Consider the following 27,713-nt stretch of genomic DNA (forward strand, 5'->3'; position numbering starts at 1 on the left):
CAGCTGTGCATTTCACTTAATCTGCCTACTGTGATAATTGAATTGGATGCCCAGTTGTTGGTCGATCTTCTCGGTAAGGCCGATGACTCCTCTATGAAAGTTCAAAAACGTGTACAAAACACCTTTGAACGTTTAGACCCCCAAATTACAACTTAACCAATTCAAGCAATATGTCAAACAACTAGTGTGCGGAAACTTAACATATGCTATAATATGAAATTGGTTAAAAACTATCTAAGCCATAACAAAATAAAATCCACAGCAGATAATAAAAAGGCAAAGATAGAGAGGAAGGAAGATGCAAACACAAAGACAACACGCGATGTGTTATCGAAGAGGAAACCGAAGCCCTCGGCGTAAAACCTCTCCGCCGCCCTCCAAGCGGTCCAAGCGGTACAATCCACTAGAAAATACAGTTGGGATACAAGGACAGCAATAGACCCTCCAAGCCTAATCTACCCAGTGCACCTAAGCCCTCCAAGCTTCTTGCTCCAACGAGGTTGCGCCGAACCTTTTTCTTTTCTAGCTTTCCGGATTCCGCTACTAGACCGTAGCATCAACCAATGAAGATTGGTTCCTTCCTAACTGCTTCCCAGAAATCCAAACAACTGTCTCACAGTGATGATGATGGTGAGAACCAGGTTTGGTATAATGCCTCTCAAGGATTTGACAATGGAGAGGAAGAGAGTTGAGGAATTTGAAGAGACTCTAAGGTATAGATTGTGGGTGAAACAATTTGGTTTTTCTTTAGGGTTTCTCTCTCAAAATTCTCTCTAGAAGCTCTCTTACAATCGTGGGTAAGAGGGGTATTTATACTAGAGTGGGAGAGGAATGTGAAACGTCAGGTTTTACAAAACAGGGGTGGCTCGCGGCTTGACCTCGCAGCTTGACTAAGTCGCGAGATCCAGTCGCAAGTTAACCGTATGGCCAGTTATCCTGTTTTGTCCTGTAGTGCTCCAGCTAGCATGACTGTTCATCTTCCAGCATGCTTGGCACGTGTGCTGCGTCTGGCGGCTTGAAGCCGCGAGTCCCAGCCGCGAGTCTCTGTTTTCTTGCACACTCTTGAGCAATCTTCACTCTATCTCACTCACTACCCTTACATCAAACCCACCTAAATACAGGGTTACTAAATGCTGAATTACAAGCAAATTTGGCACGGAATAAAGCCAATTAGATGGTTGAATAAATTCAACCTTATAATCTCCCCCTTTGGCTATTCTGTGACAAAACCCTAAAACAGACTCTAGACTTAACATGTGAGTTGGGAACAGTTAAACAAAACTCACTCACACCTAACTCTAGAAGCTGTGAAGCACTTGAATCATATGAACATAATACTCCTGAAACACAACAATACACCATGATCATTGTAAGCAGAAAATTATAAAATGCATATGAAACAGGCAATATGTGATCAAGCAAAGATGGAGTTAAGAAACAAATCATGGCTTGATCAACCAAGTGAACACCACAAGGCAGTGATCACAGTGCTCATTCACACTTGGAATGAACACAAGGACATACAAGTTAATAAGCACAAGGCAAGACACTTGTATGCTCAACACTCAACCAATGCATAACACATAAGGTATATGCATCTAGGAACAATCCTACAAGGGCACAAGAGTGACAGTACATAAATCAAAATGCAAGACATTTAGATTAAAGTACTGATTTTAACATAGCATAAAGGCTGCAATAAGCAAGGTACATACCATAAAGCCTACAAACTATGCATAAAACATTAACCCTAAAAGTTTACAAAAGCACATGGGTACAAACACATAAAACATCCTGAATAACATCATCAAAATATATTAAAGTTTAAACCAAGAGTATAAGTAATGAATTAGAAACAACTATACACCAAAACACAGTGTATCAAAACCATAAAAAAAAAACACTAAAAGTACCCAAAACATAAACATATCTAAACAAAGTCTCTGATTTTGACAACTCCCCCTCAACACATTACTCCCCCTTAAGAGCTGCTTTTCTGCTTCTCAATCATCAATGACATTATCAACAGAAAGAAACTTCTCCCCCTTTTTGACAAGAATGGCCAAAGGGTCACTGTTCAGGCTGAGTGGTGAAGCTGTCAAGTTTTGCAGACAAGACATCAATCTGGTCCTGCATGGCTCTCATCCTCTCAGAGTGCTCAGTCTGGACTTCCCTGATCCCATCAAGTCATTCCAGAATGATTTGAAAAGCATCTGGAGGTGTATCTGAAGAAGTTGATGCTCTAAACCTTTTGCCACTCCTCTTGGGTGTTGAGGTTGATGCATGCCCTGCTGCCTCTGCTTCATTCTCCATTGGGACACCTTCTCCTTCATCACCTTCATCTTCTTCTCCTGGAAGCCTAACACTTATCCTTTTGTAGGTAAGCTTGTTAATTGCAGAAGGTGTGAACATGGGACTGATGTCTTGAGGGATTGGAACACCCTTCCTTCTAAAAATCCTCATCAGCAAACTGGGAAAGATCAATTTTGGCCTAGAGGTTGTTCTTGTCTCATCCACAATGGTGTCATATATGTGGGAACTTATGTCTATGAAATTCTTTTCTTTGAGATCCATTAGAAAGATTGCTCTAGCACAATTGATTGTAGTCAACTTCTTAATGGGATAGAGGTTAAACATCATGATGATTGTTAGACACCTCATGTCCACTGGAAAGGCAGTGGTATTCAAACATTTTCCTTCTCTCTGCCCACCTATCCTTTGTTGAACAGTTTCAATAGAAGCACTCCTATCCTTGTAGTTGATAAATTCCTCATCTTCTAATCCTTCAAGCCCTAATGCATCATCTATGACATGTGCATCCAAAATGAATTCTTTACCTCTAACCCAGCAACTTAACTCATTCTCCTTTATCACAGCATTTGAGTAAAATTCCCTAATCAGGGGTTCACACACTACAGGGAAATCACTCAGAAGCTTTTCCCATCCTCTTCCTTCAAAACAGCTGGGGATAAAGGTTTGTCTCAAGTCCTCCAAATCTACAAATCTTTCTTGAATAATTCCTGCTTTCAAGAAGTTATCTTTGTATCTCTCAAAGTGATGAACTGACCTAAACAGTTTAGAATCCATTTTCAATCTTTTGTCAGCCTTCTTTGCAGGAGTTTTCTTCTTCGGAGGTGAGGGAGCCATCTGTGAACAATCAGAAGAGGCCACAACAGCATAGAACAATATATGTGCAGAACTAGTCAGTACCATGTAATTAACAAAGAGATTTCATCCATACAAATGAATTTGGAACATTTAAACACAAGCTACTTAGATCAATCACATGGATAAACAAGCCTAAGATAGGAAACACATATAAAATCATCAGATATAGAAACTATCCTAAAGGCAGATATATGTCAATGAGACAGATAATGGAAAATGGTATGGCACATAAACAGCACTGTGAAACTAACAAATGCACCCAATGGATTTACACAAAAGAGCATGCACATTCAGCACAATAAAACACACAGCCTCAAATGGAACAATTTGAAACAACTCAACAGCTCAAGTTCAAATAAAATAAAAGAAACACTTAGCTAAGCACAGGATGAAAAGCAATAAGGAAACAACTAAGATCAAATCAAATTCTAGCAGCAGCATTCGCAAGCTAAGCATGAACAAAGAGCAATATCCGAAACACAAACCCATTTCTAAAACATAAGCATATACGATAAATTAAGGGGAAAAACACAGAATCAAGTAGAAATGAGTTCAAAACTGAAAACCCATACCTGAGACTTGAAGAATTCGAGCAGAAAATATGCAACAATGGAGATTGGAGATGAGAGCACGGAGTGTTTGGGAGGGAGATAGTTTAGAGAGAAGATGAACAGTCACAAAAGTTCGAGGGAAAACTGAAAAAGGTTTAAAAAATGCTCCTGTTTCTGCCAAACACGTGATTTTCGCGACTTGATTAAGTCGCCACACAGTCGCCAGCTCAAGCCGCCAAAGCACTTAAGAACAAAAATTTGAAAAAATTTTCTAAGTGTTTTTCGCGACTGGAAGGTCTACCCGCGAGTGAATCGCGAGCTGAGCCACGAAAATCTCTGAGTGAACCTCGCGACTGGACCTTCCACTCGCGAACAAGTCGCCAAAAATGACCAGTGAAGATGCGACTGAATCTCGCGACTTGACATACCCGCAACTGAGCTGCCAAAACAGGGCAAAACTGGATTTTTGAAATTTTCAAATTTTTCAAACAAAATACTTTCCAAAAACACCTAAAACACTCAAAAATCTTTTTGTGCTTGAATTAACAAAGATTGAGCATGTGAAAACACATTTCATCAAGTACAATCACACAAATGAATATGGCATTTATTGAACATAAACTTGTGTGTTGTGTGTGGATATCAACAATGAGATAGTCCTTAGTCTAATGTGAAGTTTCAATGATCAATTCAACCAAGACATACACAATTAACACTAGATCATGTGACCCATCTCAATTATAGAAGTATGTATATATGACCTTCCACAAAACTTGATAACATGACTTGGAGCTTTACATTTGACTCCACTTTTAATCAACATTTGATCTTTTTGATCTTTTGAGGCAATCACCTCTCATTGTGAGAGTGATATTTGACATTTCACTTTAATGAACAAGCCTTTGGTTTTTTGAATAAACATTTTCTTTAATATAAAGTCGCTTACCCTTTTTCCTAGTCGAATACTAGAATGTGCGACAGGTTTTTGCAGCTCAATATCTCTTTTCATTTGGAGATTTACATTTGGTGAGCTCTTTTTAACAAAACAAAAATAAAGAGTGGGAAGATATATAGACACAAGTCTATGCATGTCTCAAGATCAACATAACCATTCACTAATCATTCATGACAAGTTTGAAGATCTATTTACAACAATCACATAGATTTCAAGATTTTTGCCACAGTGATATGAGTGCATGAAAACAAGCAATGCTCGAAAATGCACAAAGCCATTAGCACAAAGGTACAAGACAAAACAAGTTTTGAGACAAAAACTCAACAAAGTCAATCAAGTTTTTTGATTTTCTAATTTTTTATGTGATTTTTGGATTTTTGACACAAGAAACAAAAAGATTGATAAGACAAAATTAAAATGTGCACAAGTAGACAAACAAACAACTAACAGCAAAAATAGCAAGCAAAACAAACAAACATTGTCACAAAGCATAGGAAGTATTAATGCATGGACATATTGTAATGCTTATGCATGAGTACCCCTTTTCACCCACACGTCACTTGCGTTTGGGGTGATTTCCTTATAGGATTGGGTACGAGAGTTAGGGCTTTCAAACCTTCGTGAGAAGCTTTCCAAGCAGTTGGTGAATGCACCAATCATCTTCATCACGTTCATCATTCCGGGATCACCATTCTAATCTCTAGATTGATCACCAGCCCAAATTCTTCTATCATTTCTAGGTCCTCCTGACATTTGAGGAGTTGCACTATTCTTTGCTCTCAGCTTTTAACAATTTGGTCGAGTATGCCCTTGAAGTCCGCAATAATGGCACACATAAGTTCCTCTAGGACCTCTTTGTGGTCGTGGATGTGACTTGGCACGAGATTCAGACCTACCCACAGACTGATTACGGGGATTTAACATCCCTTGGTTCACCACATTCTTCTTCTCCTCCACCTCGAGCTTCTCACCAGTAAGGTTAGCTACAACTGGATATTTGGCCTTTACAAACTTCACTTCTTTAGTGACATTTCCAGATGAACTACTTCCTCCGGTATATCCCAATCCGAATTTGTCTGAAAAGCTCTTTTGAGATGAGATAACATCATCTAGCTTCTTGGTGGTGACCCTCTCTACTTTAGCATTTGCTTGCACAACCTCATTCTCAAGAAATCTTACTTTTGTGTAAGTTTCGGACAACTCACCATTCAGTGTTTCTATCTCACATTTGGCCTCCCTATATCGGATTAGGAGACTTTTGTAGTCCTCCTCAGCCTTCTTCATTTTTCTCACAGCAGCCTTGGCCACCCTTGTGTACTCACCCGACTTCTCCAAGAGTGAGTTATAATTCTCTTGAAGATTTGCTATGTGCTTTCTTCCTCTTCAGCATCTGATTCTTCAACAATTCCTAGTGATTCATCATCACTATGTTCTCCAAGGTCTCGTACAAGCAGATTCAACTCATCTGAAGACTCAACATGAGCAATAGTCATAAAAGCTGAATAGTTCCCCTCTCCATCACAACTCTCTTCAGATTCTGAGTCAGACGAATCCGAGTCACTCAAGGTCGTGGCATACACTTTACCTTTCGATTTCAAATAATTCGGACATTCCTTCTTAAAGTGTCCATGCCCGTTACATTCGAAACAAGTGACACCTTGTGTGGGTTGGGATTCTTTTCCATCTTTCTTTTTGAATTCCCTTTTCTCCCTTCCAAAACTTTGGAATTTTCTTTTATCATCAAATTTGCCATTATTTTTGAATTTCAAGAACTTTCTGAAATTTTTGACAAGGTATGCAACATCTTTGTCAACTACATCTTCTCCCGATGAGTCTTGATCTTCCACCTTCTCATTAATGGTCTTAAGAGCAAGAGATTTACTCTTCCGTTGATTTGGCAGCGACATCTCATAAGTCTGCAGAGAACCAACCAGCTCCTGTACTTTGATGTCATCAAGGTCCTTGCTCTCTTCAATCGCTATCACTTTAGCACGAAAACTTTCCGGCAATGATCGAAGGATCTTCCTTACAATTTTTGAATCCTCCGTTTTCTCCCCCAAGTTGAACTTACTGACAACCACCTCATTTAGCTTCCCATAGAAAGAGTCAAAAGACTCATCCTCACTCATTTTGAGCTCTTCAAACCGAGTGGTCAGCATTTGTAACTTGGTGTCTTTCACTTTCTTCGTGCCTTCATAGGTGGTTTCCAAAATCTCCCATGCTTCTTTGGCAACGGTAATATGAGAAATCCTGTGGAATTCATCTGGAGACACACCACAGAAAATAGCATTGAGTGCTTTACTGTTAGCATTAAATGCAGCAAATGCAGCCTTATCCCAGGTGGATTTGGCTGCCTCAGGTCTGGTCCAACCAATCTCAACAGCATCCCAAACGGATTCATCAATAGAACACAGAAAAGCTCTCATGCGAACCTTCCAAAAAGCATAATTACTACCATCAAAATATGGAGGTGCATTTAGAGATTGAGACCTATCCATCTCAAAAGGGAGTCAAGGATCACACAATGGTAATGAAACCAATATCAGTGTACCTGCTCTGATACCAAATGAAAGTTCAAAAACGTGTACAAAACACCTTTGAACGTTTAGACCCCAAAATTACAACTTAACCAATTCAAACAATATGTCAAACAACTAGTGTGCGGAAACTTAATATATACTATAATATGAAATTGGTTAAAAACTATCTAAGCCATAACAAAATAAAATCCACAGCAGATAATAAAAAGGTAAAGATAGAGAGGAAGGAAGATGCAAACACAAAGACAACACGCGATGTGTTATCGAAGAGGAAACCGAAGCCCTCGGCGTAAAACCTCTCCGCCGCCCTCCAAGCGGTAAACAATCCACTAGAAAATACAGTTGGGATACAAGGACAGCAATAGACCCTCCAAGCCTAATCTACCCAGTGCACCTAAGCCCTCCAAGCTTCTTGCTCCAACGAGGTTGTGCCGAACTTTTTTCTTTTCTAGCTTCCCGGATTCCGCTACTAGACCGTAGCATCAACCAATGAAGATTGGTTCCTTCCTAACTGCTTTCCAGAAATCCAAACAACTGTCTCACAGTGATGATGATGGTGAGAACCAGGTTTGGTATAATGCCTCTCAAGGATTTGACAATGGAGAGGAAGAAAGTTGAGGAATTTGAAGAGACTCTACGGTATAGATTGTGGGTGAAACAATCTGGTTTTTCTTTAGGGTTTCTCTCTCAAAATTCTCTCTGGAAGCTCTCTTACAATCGTGGGTAAAAGAGGTATTTATACTAGAGTGGGAGAGGAATGTGAAACGTCAGGTTTTACAAAACAGGGGTGGCTCGCGGCTTGACCTCGCAGCTTGACTAAGTCGCGAGATCCAGTCGCGAGTTAACCGTATGGCCAGTTGTCCTGTTTTGTCCTGTAGTGCTCCAGCTAGCATGACTGTTCATCTTCCAGCATGCTTGGCACGTGTGCTGCGTCTGGCGGCTTGAAACCGCGAGTCACCCGCGAGTCCCAGCCGCGAGTCTCTGTTTTCTTGCACACTCTTGAGCAATCTTCACTCTATCTCACTCACTACCCTTACATCAAACCCACCTAAATACAGGGTTACTAAATGCTGAATTACAAGCAAATTTGGCACGGAATAAAGCCAATTAGATGGTTGAATAAATTCAACCTTACACTCTAGTTCAAACAATCCGATTCTGGCAGATTGTAAGGAAGGGTTGAAGCTCACTCCTCAAGTAAAGATCCAACATTGTTACAGAGAGGTGAACAAATGTGTGAATACTCTTGCACGGCATGGTGCTCTACTTAATGTTGATTTTTTTTTTTTTTTGTGTTTTCAAGCCCTCCTTCTGAGGTGCTGTTTTTAGTTAATTCGGACAATTCTGGATGACTTTTGATCGCTCTGTGAATGCTATTGTTGCTCCTCTTTAGTTTTTAATATAATTCTCTGGTTTACCCAAAAAAAAAAAAAACTTACATCGTATCTTCCCTTAAAAACTATCGTGTATGGTTTTTTATTTGAAATTTGTGATGTTTCTTTGGATTAGAACTCTATTCCCTCTCCCCCTATGTGTGAGAGAGATTTTTTTCAATATATATATATATATATATATATATATATATCTATGCACACACACTTACCGGTGGTGATAGAGATAGAAAAGTTTCTCAAGAGCTGTAGTTATCCTTGATCTTATACTTAATGATTTATAGCCACATAAATATTTTAAGAAAAACCTTTTTTTTTTTTTTTTACAATTTATTGACAATATATTGGGTCATCATTCATAGACACATGATCAAAACAATAGAATATAATTGGAATTATAATAATGGAATTTAATTTTACACACTTATGTGCTAAATTTATAACTTATTTTATATATGTGTATCGTGAAAATAAAAATTGAGAGGGTCTAATGTGGTAATTTTTTGTAAGAGCTATATATATATTGATAAGAAGATCGTAATTTTTACTAAGAAGAAGATAATTATAATACATCCTAAGACAACTGACTTAATCATATTATGATTTTTTTTTTATCCAAGTTACATAATTGTCGGTATTTTTGTCATAATGAGCCAAGATGTAAGATGGGCAATTACTAACATGCGATAGTTGTAAATTTCTTAACTCCCGTAACTTTTGTCGGATCCCATAGAAAATATTATCAATGGTTACCGGTGATGCATTAATCCCTGTCATGGCATCAATGATGATCTTGGAATCGCTTTCCACAATAATGTCCTGGACACCCACATCTCATGCAAACGTTATCCCTTCTTCCATGGCCTTTGCTTCACGGGTCCTAAGGGTAGCATAAGGCGTTTACTGAGAGCAGCCTCCACTCTACGAGCATCATATCGGATAATGACTGATACCTATAGAATGGAAACTAGTGAAAACAGCTCCATCGGTATTGATCTTGTACCTAGATTCTGGCGGTGGTGCCCACCGAACCTCTCCATTGTTCACTGGAGATGACAATCTGAAATTGGCAACTTGGAATTCCTCCAGCAAATAACAAGCCTTGTGTAAGATTGCCGATGCTTGTGCCCTCGCATTACCCAGTCTAGCTTCATTAATATTAAACCATAGACACCATGCTACTGTGATAACCAATTCCAATATCTCATCGCCCTGCTGCTCCACAAATTTCAAATGCCATAAGAGATCTACGAATTCCTGGAACCCAAGACCCCGTGTGTTGAAAGATATGCCAGAGATATCCCAAACTTCACGAGCTTTAACATTGTCTAAAAAACACATGCCCGCTGCTTTCAACCTCCTCACCACAAGCCTTACAAGTAGAGTTTTTAATAACGTTCTGACGAACTAGGTTTGCTTTTGTGGGTAGGATATTCTTGTTTGCCCTCCTTGCAAAAGATTTAATCTTATTAGGGACGTTAAGCTTCCAAATTGATTTCCAGAATAACTTACGGTTTTGACTATTGGACTCCTCACCAGATTGGTCCGTGTTAGCCGAAGCCATCGCCACCTTATAGGCACCCTTGACTGTGAACTCTTCCTTAGATGTAAATGCCCACACCAAACGATCATCAGGTGGTCGAGAACTCAAGAGAATACTTAAAATAGCCGCTGCATCAGTAGGAACAAAGAATTGATGGATCATGTCTGACCTCCCAGCTGTAGTATGTGGATCAATTAGCAACGAGATCCGTGCATCATTAGGGACAGCAGGTCTAAAGGTGGGTTGGAAAGTTGATGGTAGATATAACCATTTATCTCTACAAATTTAATAGAGTGCCCATTACCACCTGCTACCGTATACCTTGTCTAACAATAAATTATGTTGCCATGATACTTCACCATGCATAAGATGGATTAGGTCTGTGAGAGATTGTAAAAATCGGGGTGCTCTCAAAAAAGAGACTTGAGTGCTTTTAAGGGCAATTATCTTTTTGGATAAGTGGTGTGGAGTCGCCACTTGCTTCTTATACCAAAAAAATAAATAAATAAATACAAATTACATGATTAAAATACTTCGTTGTCATTGATTGAATAAAGAAAAGTATAACTTTGGTAAATTAACCTTACAAGGCTTTGGGTCCTAGTTATAATCTACCAAAATTAAAAGACAAAACACTAAGTTGCCTATTCAAAAATCCTAAGCTCAGGGGCTAGGTTACAGAATGGAAAGATGTTAAGCATCTATTCCACCCAAACAAAGTCTGGTCTTCTAGACTCTAATGACCAATATACCCTTTTTGCATAATGTTGAATGATATATTGAACACACATGACAGACACTTCACAAAAATTAACTAAAATAAATTTACCTTATGAATGATGTTCTCTTTTAAAAAGAATATTCAAATCTATTTTGAAAAAAAAAAAAAAAAAGACTTGGTTTGTAAAAAATCAAATTTGTTGTGTAAGGTAAAAATAAATAAATAAATAAAAAAAGAGAGATTTGGTTTGTAAAAAAAATAAAAAATCAAAAAATCAAATCTGTTTTGTGAATTAAAAAAAAAAAAAATTGTTTTATGAAAAATCAGATCTATTGTTGGAAACAAACAAAGGACTTTTGAAGTAGGATTCACATTTATGAGACAAATTTATTATGCATGCATCACATATTAAAAAAAAACTTTAACCTAATTTTCAATCCCTTCTTTTGAATTTCAAAATCTACAATTTTAAAACAAAGAAAACTTTTTCAAAAAAATTTGATTTGTATTTAATGAAAATACATATCAGTTTTGAGTTTTAGAAAAAATCAGATCTGAATTTGATGAAAATACAGATCAGTTTTGATATTAGAAAAAAAAAATCAGATATGTATTTAATGAAAATATAGATCAGTTTTGAGATTTCATAAAATTAGACCTGAAAATACGGATCAGTTTTGAGATTAGAGAAAAAAATTAGATCTAAAAATACGGATCAGTTTTGAGATTAGAGAAAAAAATTAGATCTAAAAATACATATCAGTTTTGAGATTAGAGAAAAAAAATCAGATTTGTATTTAACGAAAATACAAAATAGTTTTGAGTTTCCATTAAAAAAATAAAAAATAAGATCTGAAAATACAGATCAGTTTTGTGTTAGAAAAAAAAAAATGAGATCTAAAAATACAGATTAGTTTTGAGATTTTATAAAATTAAAAAAAAAAAAAAAAAAAAAAAAAAAAAGGAAGAAGAAGAAGAAGAAAGAAAGAAAAGAAAAGCATTGATAGTCATTAGCAGATTTTTGAAATTTAAGAAAAAGAATTACAATAAATAATCATCTAAAAAACATGCAAAGAAAATTCTAGCAAAGTATCTAAGCATGACAATTATATATTAAGAACAAGACATCATAGACATACTAAACATATTCATGCATCATACTAATTTATGGGGAAAAAAAATAAAAAACAGAAAACCTCTTGCATGAGCATCCTTTTCTAATGAGTGAATATTTTAGAAATCAAAGAAGCTTATTCACCTCTTTGAGGTCTAAAATACCTTACTTACAAAAAAGAAGTTCCTAAAGCAAAAGATTCTAGAACATCTTTAACGTAAGGGGAATTGAAAAGTTAGAAGAGAAGAGCCCTTAATTCTGATTTTTTTTTCCTTTATTTATAGAGGTTGGGATGTTGAATGAGATCAGATACGAATTGGAATGTGTCCTTTGTTGGAAAAATACATGTTTGTATCACATACAAAACATACGCAGTGGAAAATTAACGGATTTACTTCATTCGCAATTGATAACATGTATTATGTAAATTTCATAATATAAGAACAGGAAAGTGTACCTAGGTACGGAGAAATTCAAAACCAAATATTAGAAGTACTTGGGAACACTTTTAATCTTCACTCCAATTCCACTTGTGTCCATGAAGTGTGGTCTCTCAATCAGTTTATATGTATGTGTTCAAGGAAGAATAATAGAGTGTCCTACACTCATATACAAACCATTTCATTCTCTTACAAAATTATGTATGTTTCTCTCCTTATAACTGATTATCTGATTAGGCTAGCCTTTTAGACCATTCCAATTGGGCTAACACTCTGAATAACCAAACTCTTTAAACTTATCTTAAGGAAATATTTTATATCTCCGTTAAGAGATTATGAATTCTATCTTGAGAATATATGTTCCATCAACACAAAATGTGGCTGCCCAACATACTGAGGTTTTGATCGTAACTTTAGATCTCACTCATGATATATCATAGCAACCTACACTTCATGATCAGGTCCATTATTCTCTCAAGATTAAGAGTTCTTGTAAATAGAAGTCATGAGATTTATTATTCATTTGACAGTCGTTAGAAGAATAATAAATTTCACAGCTATCCAGTTCAATATGTCTTAACTCTTAAAACATATCAACATATCAACTAGAAGTCTCTACTTCATTATCAAGACAAATCATCTTAGTTGATATGTTATAGATTTCGTAGATGAAATGTCCAAATTCATCACTGACTATGAACTAAAATTATGAATTTACAAAGAACTTGTGACTTATTTCTTCTGTGACTAAATCACATACTATGCATCTCATGGACTATATGATAATGTCCAAATTAAATATCCATGTTACCATTATTTTAGGTAATAATAAAACAACTTTATTAATTACAATATTAAGTTATATATAATGTCATACATAGCATCATACAATAGGATTTAAGGGCACTAATCCTAACAATCTCCCACTTTCCCTAAAGACTATTGTGCACTAATCTAACTCTCATTTCCTCCAAATGTGACTCAAAAATCCTTTGGGACAAGGCTTTGGTAAAGGGATCTGCTACATTATTTGCACTAGCTTTGGTAAAGGGATCTGCTACATTATTTGCACTATCTATCTTTGCTACTATTACATCTCCTCAAGCGACAATGTCTCGAATGATGTGGTACTTTCTCTCAATGTGCCTTTCTTTCTTGTGATTCCTTAGATCTTTGGATTGTGCAACCACTCCACTATTTTCGTCGCAAAACAATGTGATAGGAACTTGCTCCATTCTCACAACACCAAGATCAAAAAGGAATTTCTTGAGCCAAATAGCTTCCTTTGCTGCTTCACAGTAGCAACATATTCAGCTTTCATGGTGGAGTCAGCAATACAAGATTGCTTAACACTCCTCCAACTTATGGCTCCACCTCCAAAAGTGAATACATAACCTAAAGTGGACTTTCTGAAATCAAGAGCTGATTGAAAATCTAAATCTGTATAGCCAATAGGTATCAAATCCTCACACCAATAAACAAGCGTATAATTTCTTTTTCTTCGTAGATACTTGAGGATATGCTTTATAGCTTGCCAATGTTTTGCTCCTGGATTTGATTGATATCGGCTGACCATGCCAACTGAATAACAGATATCTGGTCTAGTACAAAGCATAGCATACATAAGACTTCGCACTGCAGAAGCATAAGGAACTTGTCTCATCATATTTTCTTCCTCAAGAGTCTTAGGCCTTTGGTCATCAGACAAAGGAACTCCATGTGTGAAAGGAAGCAGTCCTTTCTTGGAGTTTTGCATGTTAAACTGTTCTAGAACCGTATCTATATATCCAGCTTGTGATAAACCTAACATTCTATTCTGGCGATCTCGCTAAAGCTTGATCCCTAGAATGAAGTTAGCTTCGTCCAAGTCCTTCAGATCAAATTGGCTTGACAACTAAACCTTTACTAATGACATTACCCCCACATCATTTCCAATGAGTAGAATATCATCAACATAAAGCACTAGGAACATTACTACTTTATCTTGATGTCTTTTGTATACACATGGTTCATCAAGATTTTGTTCAAAACCAAATGACTTGATTGCTTGATCAAATATAATGTTCCATGACCTAGATGCTTGCTTAAGTCCTTAAATGGATCTCTTGGTTCTTTGCTATGAAACCTTCCGGTTGCATCATGTACATTTCTTCTTCAAGATTGCCATTTAGAAAAGTAGTCTTGACATCTATTTGCCAAATCTCATAATCATAATAAGCAGCAATGGATAAGAGAATTATGATAGATTTAAGCATTGCTACTGGTGAAAAGGTTTCTTCATAATCAATACCTTCTTTTTTTGGATACTCTTTCGCCACTAGCCTTGCTTTAATGGTTTCAACCTTTCCATCTATCCCTCTCTTCCTCTTGTAAACTCATTTACAACCAACAGGTTTAATGCCGTTAGGCACCTTTACAAGATCCCAAACTTGGTTGGAATACATTGAATCTAATTCAAATTTCATAGCTTTGACCCAATGATGTGCATCTATATCATTCATTGCCTCTTCATAAGAATAAGGATCAATTTCAGCCTTTCTTAAGATAGCTTCATAAGTTTCTCCCAGACTTATAAATCTTATAGGTAGCCGAACCATCCTCTCACTACGACGAGGCACCTATATACTAGATATCTCATGGGTAGTATCTTGTGGTGTATCTAATATAACCACATCATCCCTAGTTTCATCCATTGGTTGTTCATTTACAGGTTCACCTATTTCAGCCAAAACAACTTTACTTCTAAGATTAAAATTATTCACATAATCATCTTCCAAAAATTTTGCATTGGTGCTAACAAACATTTTGTTATCTTTATGATTTTAGAATAAATAACCCTTAGTTTCCTTTGAATACCCTAAAAACATGCATACTTCTGTTTTAGCTTCCAACTTATTAGACTTCCCTTTCAACACATGTGCTGGACATCCCTAAACATGGAGATATTTCATACTAGGCTTGCACCCACTCCACAATTCCTTAGGTATGTTGGGAACTGATTTTGATAGAAATAAATTTAAAATATGCATTATAGTTTTTAGTGCATATCCACAAAAGGAAATTGGTAAAATTGAATAACTCATCATGGACCTAACCATTTCTAAAAGAGTGCTATTCCTTCTCTTTGCTACACCATTTTGTTGGGGAGTTCCAGGTGTAGTCAATTGGGATACAATCCCATTTTGAGTTAAGTATTCCTTGAAATCCCCAAGAAGGTATTTGCCACCAAGATCAGATCGAATGGCCTTTATGTATTTACCCAATTGATTCTCAACTTCAGCTCTAAACTCTTTGAACTTTTCAAAGGCTTCGGACTTCCGTCTCATTAGGTACACATAACCATATCTTGAGTAATCATTGGTAAAAGTGATGAAGTGTTTATAACCTCCTTTCGCTTGGGTTGACATAGGACCACATACATCTATATGAACTAATTCAAGTAACTCTTGAGCTCTTCTACCTTTTGCATTAAAAGGCCGTTTAGTCATGTTGCCTTCCAAACAAGATTCACAAACTGGAAATCCATCAAAGTCTAATGGCTTTAAGAGACCATCTTTGATCAATCTTTGAATACTATTTGAATTAATATGACCCAAACGCAAATGCCAAAGATATGCATCATTAGTAGAAGGAAACTTTCTCTTTAATGATTTCACATGTGAATTATTATCTAATTCAGAATTACATAATTCATGCTTATCTAGAGTTAAAATATAAAGACCATCAACAATATTGCCAGAACAGAAAAACACTTTATCCTTCTTTATTACAACATTGTCTTTCAAGATAACACAATATCCATGTTTACCTAAATAAGTTGCAGAAATTAAATTCCTACGAACATTAGGTACATATAGACAATCTTCCAATATTAAAACCCTAGAATCAAAGTATAAATTAAACACTACAATAGCTACAATTGGAATTCTGCTCCCATCAGCCAAAGTAAGAAACAATTCCCCTTCACCCAGCTTTCTAGTCTCCTGGAACCCTTGCAAAGAATTGCAGATATGATTAGTACAACTTGAATCCACACACCAAGAATCCGTGGGATTTTTTACTAAACATATTTCAAGAAAAATTGAACTTTTCATACCCTTATTCTTGGCATCTCTAAATATTGGACAATTCCTCTTCCAATGACCTTTCTCACCACAATGAAAACACTTTCCTTTGGCGTAATCCTTCTTATTTCCCTTGTTGGCAACTCCTAAGGCAATTTGTTTACCATCTTGCTTGGTGAAGTCCTTCTTCTTCTTCTTCTTACCCTTGCCTTTTGACTTAGGTTGAGAAGTAGAAGCTTCAACCATATTGGCATCAACACTGGATGTATCAAGAATGCCTTCCACCACTACCAATTCATTCATTAATTCAGACAATGAATAAATCTTTTTGTTCATATTATAATTAAGTCTGAATTCCTTGAATGATTCTTGTAGTGACAAGAGTATCATATCCACTTGGGATTCTCCATCAATATTGGCATCTAAAACTTCTAGTTTATTCAGATTAGAGATCATCCTAAGACAATGCTCCTTCACTGAAGTGCCTTCAGCCATTTTGGTATTATAAATTTGCCTCATAGTTTCTTGCCTTGCAAATGGCCTTGTTCACCAAACATCTCTTTCAGACTTAGCATTATGTCCGATGCTAGTTCTACATCCTGCATTTGATGCTGTAGAACATTTGAGATAGATGCTAGGATATAGCACTTGTCCATCTCATTAGATTTCTACCAACAATCATATCACTATTTTTCCTCAAGAAGAGCATATAATGATGGAAAGTTCGGACAAGGTTGACTAAGCATATACTTGTGCTCTTTAGCAGTAAGAATAATGTCCAAATTTCTTTTCTAATCAACATAGTTGGATTTAGTCAGTTTTTATTGTTAAGAATAGCAACAAGTTGGCTAAATGATGTCGTGATTATATTTGAAAACAATAAACATGAATATAATAAGTAAATTGGACATTATCAATTTAGCATATAAACATATAATATGGAACTTTAATAAAACCATAATATAATATATGCAACGACAACCCAATCCATGTCTATAATTCTTTGGTAACAAGTATATTATAAACACCACAATTGATGGAGAAATGAATGCTCAAAAATGTGTTAAAACACAAGAGCTATTTAGACCGCCAAATTAAAATTATGGCTCGATTGATTTTACTCTAACTTAATATTAAGTGCGGAATAGAGTAAATGTGAGCGGATAAACAAACAAGCTACTCTAACCCATAAACATTATAACACAGTAGTAAAATAAAAGGTAAAAGAGTAGGGAAGAAGAATACAAACACAAGATAACACGCTAATGTGTTATCAAAGAGAAAACCGAAGAACTCGGCGAAAAACCTCTCCGTCGCCCTCCTAGCGGTAATTGATCCACTAGGCAATCAGTTGGGATACATGGGTTAGCAAGAGACCCTCCAACCCTAATCTACCCGATGAATCTAAGCCGTCCAAGCTCCTACTCCAATAAGGCTTCTTGGAACTGTGTCTTGTCTAGCTCTTTGGATCCCACAACAAGCTCCATGTTGCATATGCCATCCTTGGCTTCTTCCAATGCTTCCCAGCAGCACCAAAATCTCACTTGACACTCTGAAAGGGTGTGATAAGTGTTTGGGCTATCAACCTCTTAATGATATGGAAATGGAGAGGTAGAAGTTGAGGAAAATCCACAAGCAATTATGTAGAGGATTGTAGGTATAACAATCTCTAACTCTCAAGGTTTATGGCTAGGGTTTCTCTCTGAAGCACTCCTTAACTTTTGTGGGTAATGTGGGTATATATAGTATGGGTACAGAAAGTGTGTATCGGATAGCACGGTCTGGCAAAACAGAATGTTTCGCGAGTGTCAAGCGAGAAGGCCTTACCCATGAACTACTCACGAAACACAACTATCTCCATCTGTCCTAACTCTTCGTATTCCAATCATGTGCAGGGCACATGCATCATTTCGTGGGATGCTTAGTCGCGAGATACCCCCAAAAACTCTTCTGTCTTCAATTGCTTGAGTCTTCACACACTCTCTCTCCATCACATAACCCTTACAATTAAATCCCACTATAAATACAAGGTATAAAAGATTGAATAAAATTACAATCAAATTTGGTACGAAATAAAAGCCAACAAAACACATAGTTGTAAATTACAACTTTACAATCTCCCCCTTTGGCTATTCCATGACAAAACCCCTAAAAACAGACTCTAGACTTAAATGTGAGTTTGGGAACAGTGGCAAAACTCACTCACACCTAATCTAGAAGCTGTGAAACACTTGCACATATATACCTGTAACCTGAAACACTTGCACACAAACAAAACTTTCATTAAGCTTATGACAAGTTGAATACATGGTACGTATATGAGCAAGTAAAATGCAATCAAGTTTGTAAACACAATATAAACATGTAAATATATCTTGATCATACAAGAACAGTCATTAAAGAATGACAACAATGAACATTTAACAAGTAAATGCTCATCCGGACATGCAATACAATGATGATCACTCACAAGGATCAATTGCATGTCCAACACACAACCAATGCAAAATACACAAAGTATATGCATTTAGGATACAAGATCCTACTAGGGTAGAAGTGTGAGGTACTCAAGACATATTAGCAATATCTTAAAAGCACAAAGAAATGCTACAAAGCAATAAGGTAAACACAACTACTGAATATAAACCGAAATTAAAAACAGAGTACTAAAGCTTTAAATGAAAGTAGTAAAAACAATAAACCAACAGTTATAAAAGCTAAAGTAAACACAGGTAAACCGCCTGAATGAACCAATGGTTCTAAGCCCTAAGCTATGATCCCCCTAACTATGCAAGCTCCCCCTCAAAATTTTCTCCCCTTTTTTGATCAGATTGGCCAAAGAGGCTAGAACTGATCGAACTCTGAATCTGAACCATGGGTTACTGACAAGTCATTGATTTGAGAAGATAATGTTGTGATCTGACCCTAGACATAAACAAACTGGTCCACGGTGTGCTGCACATGGGAGACTAGCATAGTGTACATCTGTTCTACTCTGGCAAGAAGACGATCGAGTCTGTCTAGTCCTCAAGTGGGTGCTGAAGAGGATGGCTGTGCTGAAGTCTCTGGTGTAGAAGTGAATCTATCAATCTCCTCCTCTATATCTCCTCCCTCCTCTTCAACACGATCCTGTGGTATCGTATGCACACCTTCTTTTGGAGCCTTTGATGTGAGTTGTGCTCCTAGTCATTGTATGTGCACCAATGGGATAGTCCCTCTGAACGACTATGAGACCACTCAGAAGTTTGAGTCTTGTCTTCGCAATTAGGCCCATAATCAGTGAGGGAAAAGGCATAACTGTTCTGGAATTTTGCTTCTCAATGCTCCTCTTCATAATGTGGAAGATGTGTCCACAAATATCAATCTCTTTGTGAGTGAAGAGATCATACAAGAAGATTTTCCTTGGAGCGGACAATGTAGTGAGGTTGGTGACCGGGTATAAATTGTTAATCATCACATGAGCAAGGGTTCCCATCTCTAGACTGAATGGGATTGTGTTCATGGAGGTTTTCTTAGGAGTACCACCAAGTATCTTTACCATCTCCTCAGTAGAGTCCAATCTATCCTCATATTGCACCGTGATTGGGTGTAAAGGAGGACGAACTTCTAACAACTCCTAAATATTGTTCTTAGTGATGACAAACTCTTTGTGCCTTACCCAACAATTTATATTATCCCCGCCAACACTAGCACTGGAGAAAAATTCTCTAATAATCTCCGAGTACACTACTCCAACAGGATTCAACAATTTTGTCCATGTCCTTTCCTTGAACACTTCAGGTATGAAAGTGTCCACAAGGGTTTCCAACTTAACAGCCCTTTCCATGATAATGGTTGCTCTATTGTAGCGGTCATTATACTTTAAGTCTACCATGGACCTGAAGTTGTCAAAATCTGTGCGTGCACGCTTTGAGGTTGGCTTCTTGGAAGTTGAATATTTGGTAGGAGACATCTGCATAAGGGAACATAGAACAGACAAGAAACATGTGCACAACCATAAAACAGAACACAAAACTTGATTAGATTCAAGTTAGTTCAAATCATAAGTAAAGCAACTTAAAACAGAGTTTAGCCAAAACAGAGCAAACAAATTTAAAATAGCATGCTATAAGTGTTAAAACATGTAAACATAAATACAATGCATGAAAATAAGAGACTGTGCATATGTGTGCATGTGCTGATGCAAGTGAGCGCAGTAGGAGGTGCGTGGGGTGTACCTAGAGGATGCCTTGTGTGTGCATAGCATGGCATTAAGGGACAATTTGGGCAAATTTTTTAGAACACACTCTCATTGATCAAAACATGTTAAACATGGTCAATCAAGAGTAAACCCAAGCAAAGGAACTCACTTGAGTCCAATTCAACACAAGAGTGTCACTAGGACATTCTGTCAAACACCTAACATGCAACAATGCACAACACCTATAAAGAATACATGAACATGATGAAATTTGCCTCAATACATGTTTTTAATGCCTCATGGGGCCTATTCTCTACAAAATTTCAATTAGGATGCGACTGTCTAATCTTATGCTCACTCTCCTAGATTTCAATTCGGCCATGGCCATCTAGCCCTATGCCAACTCTCTAATATTTTGATTTGCCCATGACAAACTAATCCAACACTTACTCCAGGATTTCGATTTGGCCACGACCATCGAATCCTATGTTCCCTTCGAGATTTCAATTCAGCCACCACCGTCTAATCCAATTCTCTCTCCAAGATTTCAATTCGGATGCGACCGTCTAATCCTATGCTCTCTCATAGATTCTGATTCAACAAGGACCGTCTATTCCTATGCTAATTCCTAGATTTCAATTTGGCCACGAATGGCAAATCCTATGCTTTTGCTTGAATTTTGATTCGGCCACAACTATCTAATCCTATGCTCTCCCAGGATTTTGATTCGGCCACGATAGTCTAATCTTATGCTCTCTCCAAGATTTCGATTCAATCTCGACTATCTAACCCTTTGGTCTCTCTGGGATTTCGATTCGTCCACGACCATCTAATCTTATGCACTCCAGGATTTCGATTCCACCGTGATCGTCTAATTCTATTCTCTCTCTAGGATTTCGATTTGGCCACAACCGTCTAATCTCCTACTCTCTCTCTTCGGGATTTCGATTCTGTCATGACCGTTTAATCTTATACTCTTTGGGATTTCGATTCGGCAACGACCATCTAATCCTATGCCATCTCTCCGAGATTTTGAGTCAGCCACGACTGTCTAAACCTACACATTCTCCGAGATTTCGATTCGGTCGTGACCGTCTAACCCTATGTTGTCTCCAGGATTTTGATTCTGCCATGACCGTCTAATCCTATGCTCTACAGGATATCGATTCAGCCATAATAGTCTAATCCTATACCCTCTCCAAGATATTGATTCAGCCACCACTGTCTAATCCTACTCTCTCTCCAGGATTTGGATTCGGCAACGACCGTCTAATCCTATGTTGTATGTAGGATTTCAATTCCGATCATCTAATCCTACGCTCTCTCTAGGATATCAATTCAGCCGTGACCATCTAATCAAATTCTCTCTCCAGGACTTCAATTTGGCCCAAGATTGTCTAATCCTATACTCTCTCGAAGATTCTAACTCGGCCAGGACTGTCTAATCCTATGCTCTTTCCAGGATTTCGATTCGGCCTCACACTTCTAATCCTACGCTTTCTCCAGGATTTCAATTTGGCCACTACCATCTAATCCTATGCTCTCTCCAGGATTTCAACTCAGCTCCGACCGTCTAATCTTATGCTTTAAGCAAGATTTCGATTCCGCCATGATCGTCTAATCCTATTCTCTCCAGAATTTCGATTAGGATGCGACTGTCTGATCCTATGCTTACTATCCTGGATTTTGATTCGGCCATGACCGTCTAACCCTATGCCATCTCTCCATGATTTCGATTCGCCCAAGACAAAGTAATCCTACGCTTGCTCCAAGATTTGGATTTGGCCATGACTATCGAATCCTATGTTCCCTTTGAGATTTTGATTCGGCCGCCACCGTCAAATCCGATTCTTCCTCCAAGATTTCAATTTAGATGCGACCATCTAATCCTATGCTTTCTCGTAGATTCCGATTCAACCAAGACCATCTATTCCTATGCTAATTCTAAGATTTCGATTCGGCCATGAACGGCTAATCCTATGCTTTCTCCCGAATTTCAATTTGGCCACAACCGCCTTATCCTATACTCTCTTAAGGATTTCGATTCAGCTATGACCGCCTAATCCTCTTCTCTCTCCAAGATTTCAATTCAGCCACGACCATCCAATCCTATGCTCTCTCTAGGATTTCGATTCGGCCACAACCATCTAATCCTGTGCACTCTCCAGGATTCCGATTTGGCCGTGACTGCCTAATCTTACTCTTTCCGGGATATTGATTCAGCTACGACAGTTAAATCCTATGCCCTCTCCAGGATTTCAATTTAGCCACGAACGTCTAATCCTATGTTCTCTTTGGGATTTCGATCCGGCCACGACCGTATAATCCTTTGCTCTCCCAGGATTTCAATTCGATCACGATTGTCTAATCTTATGCTCTCTCCAAGATTTTGATTCGGTCCCGACCATCTAACCCTTTAGTTTCTCTAGGATTTCAATTCGTCCACGATCATCTAATCTTATGCACTCCAGGATTTCGATTCCACTGTGACTGTCTAATTCTATTCTCTTTCTAAGATTTCTATTTGGCCATAACTGTTTAATCTCTTACTCTCTCTCCGAGATTTTGATTCGGTCATGACCATCTAATCTTATGCTCTACAGGATTTCGATTCAGTGACGACCATCTAATCCTATGCCATCTCTACAAGATTTTGATTCGGCCACGACCATCTAAACCTATGCGTTCTCCAAGATTTTGATTCAGCGGCAACTGTCTAACCCAATGCATTCTTCGAGATTTCGATTCGGTCACGACATCTAACCCTATGCTGTCTCCAAGATTTTAATTTTGCGATGACCGTCTAATCTTACACTCTCTAGGATATCAATTCAACCACGACAGTCTAATCCTATGCCCTTTCCAGGATATCGATTCGGCTACAACCGTCTAATCCTACTCTCTCTCCAGGATTTGGATTCAGCAACGACCATCTAATCCTACGTTGTATCTAGGATTTCAATTCGGCCATGATCATCTAATCCTATGCTTGCTCCAGGATATCGATTTGGCTACGACCGTTTAATCAAATTCTCTCTCTAGAATTTCAATTTGACCCAAGACCGTCTAATCCTATGCTCTCTTGGAGATTCTAACTCGGACAGGACCATCTAATCCTATGCGCTTTCCAGGATTTCGATTCGGCCTCGGATGTCTAATCCTATGCTTTCTCCAGGATTTCAATTTGGCCACTACCATTTAATACTATGCTCTCTCCAGGATTTCAACTCAGCCCCAACCATCTAATCTTATGCTTTCACCAAGATTTCAATTTTGCTAAGATCATCTAATCCTATTCTCTCCAAAATTTTGATTAGGATGCGACTACCTATGCTCACTCTTTTGGATTTCAATTCGGCCACAGCCGTCTAACCCTATGCCATCTCTCCAAGATTTCGATTCGCCCACAACAAACTAATCCTCGCTCGCTCCAAGATTTTGATTTGGCCACGACCATCGAATCCTACGTTCCCTCCAATATTTTGATTCGACCACAACCATCTAATCTGATTCTCTCTCCAGGATTTCAATTCAGATATGACCGTCTAATCCTATGCTCTTTCATAAATTCCGATTCAACCAAGACTGTCTATTCCTATGCTACTTCCAAGATTTCGATTTGGCCACGAACGACTAATTCTATTCTCTCTCCAGGATTTCGATTTGGCCACAACTGTCTAATCTCTTACTCTCTCTCTCTGGGATTTTGATTCAGTCACGACCGTCTAATCTTATGCTCTTTGGGATTTCGATTCGGTGACGACCATCTAATCCAATGCCATCTCTCTAGGATTTTGATTTGGCCACAAACGTCTAATCCTATGCTCTCTCTGGGATTTTGGTTCAGCCATGACCATCTAACCCTTTGCTCTCTCTGGGATTTCAATTCAGTCATGACCATCTAATCCTATGCTCTCTCTAGGATTTCGATTCAGCCACGATTGTCTAATCTTGTGCTTCCACGAGGATTTCATTATGGCCCCGACCATCTAATCTTATGCTCTCCAGGATTTCAATTCAGCTAAGACCTTCAAATCCTATGCTTTCTCTAGGATTTTGATTTGGCCATGACCGTCTAATCTTATGTTCTCTATATTGAAGTTTCCAAACTACTCCTCTCAGAGATTCAGATTTGGCCTTGCTCGTTCATCTCACTAAGACTTTAATTTGGCCACGATCATCTAGTGGTGGCAATTGACTATTTCACCAAGTGGGTGGAAACAGCCTCCTACTTCATATTGCAGGCTAAGTATGTGGCTTGGTTCTTAGAAAACAACATCGTATGTCGATTTGGGGTGCCCCAAGAGATCATCTCTGATAACAGTTCTCACTTTGAGGGTGAAGTTTGGAGAGTCATGGAAGAATATAGCATTGAGCATCACAAGTCTTCACCATATTGACCACAAGCTAATGGGACCGTAGAAGCAGCTAATAATAATGTGAAGAACGTCCTAACCAAGATGGTAGTGACATACAAAGATTGGGCCGAGAAGCTTCCATTTGCCTTATAGGGTTATAAAACTTCTATCCGTGCGTCGACTGGGGCAACACCTTACTCTTTGGCTTACAGTAGTGAGGCGATACATCCAATTGAGGTGGAGATACAATCTTTGGGGGTATTGGTGGAAACCAAGGTCCTAAAAGAGGATTAGGTTAAGGCAAGATAAGAATAATTGGCCTTGATAGATGAGAAGAGGGCTACGACACAATATCATACATAGGGGTACCAAAAAAGGGTTGCTAGAGCATTCAACAAGAAAGTGAAACTGAGAAACCCTAAAGAAGGGGACTTGGTCCTAGAGGTGCGTAGAGATGAAACTTTTGATCCAAGAGGAAAGATGAAACTAAGGTGGTCTGGGCCTTTTATCATTAAGAAGATCATGTTTGGAGGTGCTACAAGGATCACTAATTTGGATGGAGTAGAGATGTTTCACCCAATTAACATGGATAGACTTCAAAAATACAACATTTAATGGGGCAAAAAAAAAAAAAAAAGCCTACTAGGTTGAAAACCTAAAAGGGAAGCCTAGGCAAAAATTAAGGCAAAAGAACCCCGCTAGATTGAAAACCTGAAAGGGAAATCTAGGCAAAAGTTAGGGGAAAAGACCATGGGCATGATGAAAATTCTCGAAGGGATGTCATGGGCAAAAACTACACGGCAAAGGAAAAAAAAACAAAAACAAAACAAAGGAATGAGATGACGATAAGCAAAGATAATAAAAATTGATTCTCTTATTGCTCAAATTAAAAGGTAATAAGATTGTTTTCATAGGAAATTTGGAACACTCTAGTCCTTTATTAAATTCAAAAACAAAAACATGAGAATCATAAAGTGTAGAAAAGTAAAAAATGGGGTATATCAAGGTAGTCACTTAGCCTTCCTTACTTTCTTGCTAGTCTTTATGCAAGCTTTCTCGTTCCTCAAAATCCACTTCATGTCATCCTCCAACCATTACTTGTACTCCACAGTGGGATAGATGTACTGAGGAGGAGCAATGCCTCTAGTCACCCTACAGCATGATCAAGCCTCATGAAGCCTACCCAAGATCTTGTTAGTAAACACCTCGGTGTAAAAGGCACCTTCATGACTAGGAGCTCCTTAGCGCTCTCTAAATTTCCTTGAGATATGACAAGTGGAGTAATATGACTAACGATGAAGTCCAACTAAAGGCACACAGTAGTCCTTGCAGCAACAGTGAACCATGCGAGAGCATTAGTTAAAAAAATATAAATAATAATGAAAGATGATATAAGGTGTCTCGATGGGTTGAAAATCGAAAGGCAATACATGCAAAATTAGAGGAATCTTGCTAGGTTGAGAACCTAGGTAAAAGTTAGGGATTATACCTGAAGAAGAAGAGGACTTCCTGCAGAGAAGTTTGCTTCCTTCCTATGAAAGGCATCCAAACCATTAAAGGTTTCCGCCAAGATCAAGCCCACTGGGTTATCTCTCTTTAGCTCATAAACCACCATGCATATTCGGAGTTCCACACAATATGACCCTTGGACCAAGAAGTACCTTGAAAGAACCTATAAGCAAAAGGCATGAAGAAAGTATGAATGTGGCCTCTCATTTACGAGAATGGCCAAGTTGGAAAAGTGTACCAAAACCAAGCTAAGGTTGAGTTTGCCAAAGACACACCACCTATTTGCCATAGCAAGAGGGACGCCCAACACAACTTGCAGCAAAGAGGGGAGATCCCCACCCATGGTAAGGAAGATGAGATCATCAATCTCCAGTTCACCCATGATAGCTCCAAATTCTTTGATAGCGGGGCACAGTTTTACTCCATTGAAGCGAAAAACATGCCAAGCAGGGACCTAATAGTTGGCAGCAGCACGAAGAAGAGGCTTATCCACCCTTATTTAATGGTATTGAAAGACATAAGAAAGACCATAGGGGATGACGGAATCCTTGAAATCAGGACTAAAGCTCCTAATCCAAGCCGAGACATCAAATGGAGAATTTTCTGCCATTAAGGGACCTTAGAAAAGTGCTCTCTGAGTTGAAAATATGCTGGTGAGGGCTTTGGGACCCAAATGGCTACTTTTATACTTAATGTGCCCTTAAATCCTATTGTATGATGCTATGTATGACATTGTATTGTGATTAATAAAGTTGTCTTATTGTTATCTAAAATAATGGTAACATGAATATTTGAACATTATCACATCATCCATAAGATGTGTAGTATGTGATTTATGTGATTTAGTCACAGAAGATATAAGTAACAAGTTCTTTGTAAATTCAGAATTTTACTTCATAGTCAGTGATGAAATTGGGCATTTCATCTGCGAAGACTATAACATATCAACTAAGATGATTTGTCTTGATCATGGAAGTGAAGACTTCTAGTTAATATGTTTTAAGAGTTAAGACATATTGAACTGGACTACTGTGAGATTAATTATTCTCTTAATGACTGTCAAATGAATAATAAATCTCATGACTTCTATTTAAATGAACTCTTAATCCTGAGAGAATAATGGACCTGATCATGAAGTGTAGCTTGCTTTGATATATCAGGAGTGAGATCTAAAGTCAC

General features: G+C 37.9%; 1 protein-coding gene across 1 annotated transcript; it reads right to left on the bottom strand.

Moving 5' to 3' along the window:
- Window positions 1–9,535: 9,535 nt before the first annotated feature.
- On the bottom strand, window positions 9,536–10,310 carry LOC115980967. The gene is made up of 2 exons (XM_031103162.1): window positions 10,014–10,310; window positions 9,536–9,862 (listed from the first exon to the last, which is right to left on the bottom strand). The coding sequence occupies exons 1-2, from the start codon at window positions 10,308–10,310 to the stop codon at window positions 9,536–9,538; spliced, it is 624 nt and encodes a 207-aa protein (XP_030959022.1).
- Between the last annotated feature and the right edge of the window lie 17,403 nt (window positions 10,311–27,713).

The sequence above is a fragment of the Quercus lobata genome, chromosome 3 (assembly GCF_001633185.2).
Source record: "Quercus lobata isolate SW786 chromosome 3, ValleyOak3.0 Primary Assembly, whole genome shotgun sequence".
NCBI classification, from domain to species: domain Eukaryota; kingdom Viridiplantae; phylum Streptophyta; class Magnoliopsida; order Fagales; family Fagaceae; genus Quercus; species Quercus lobata.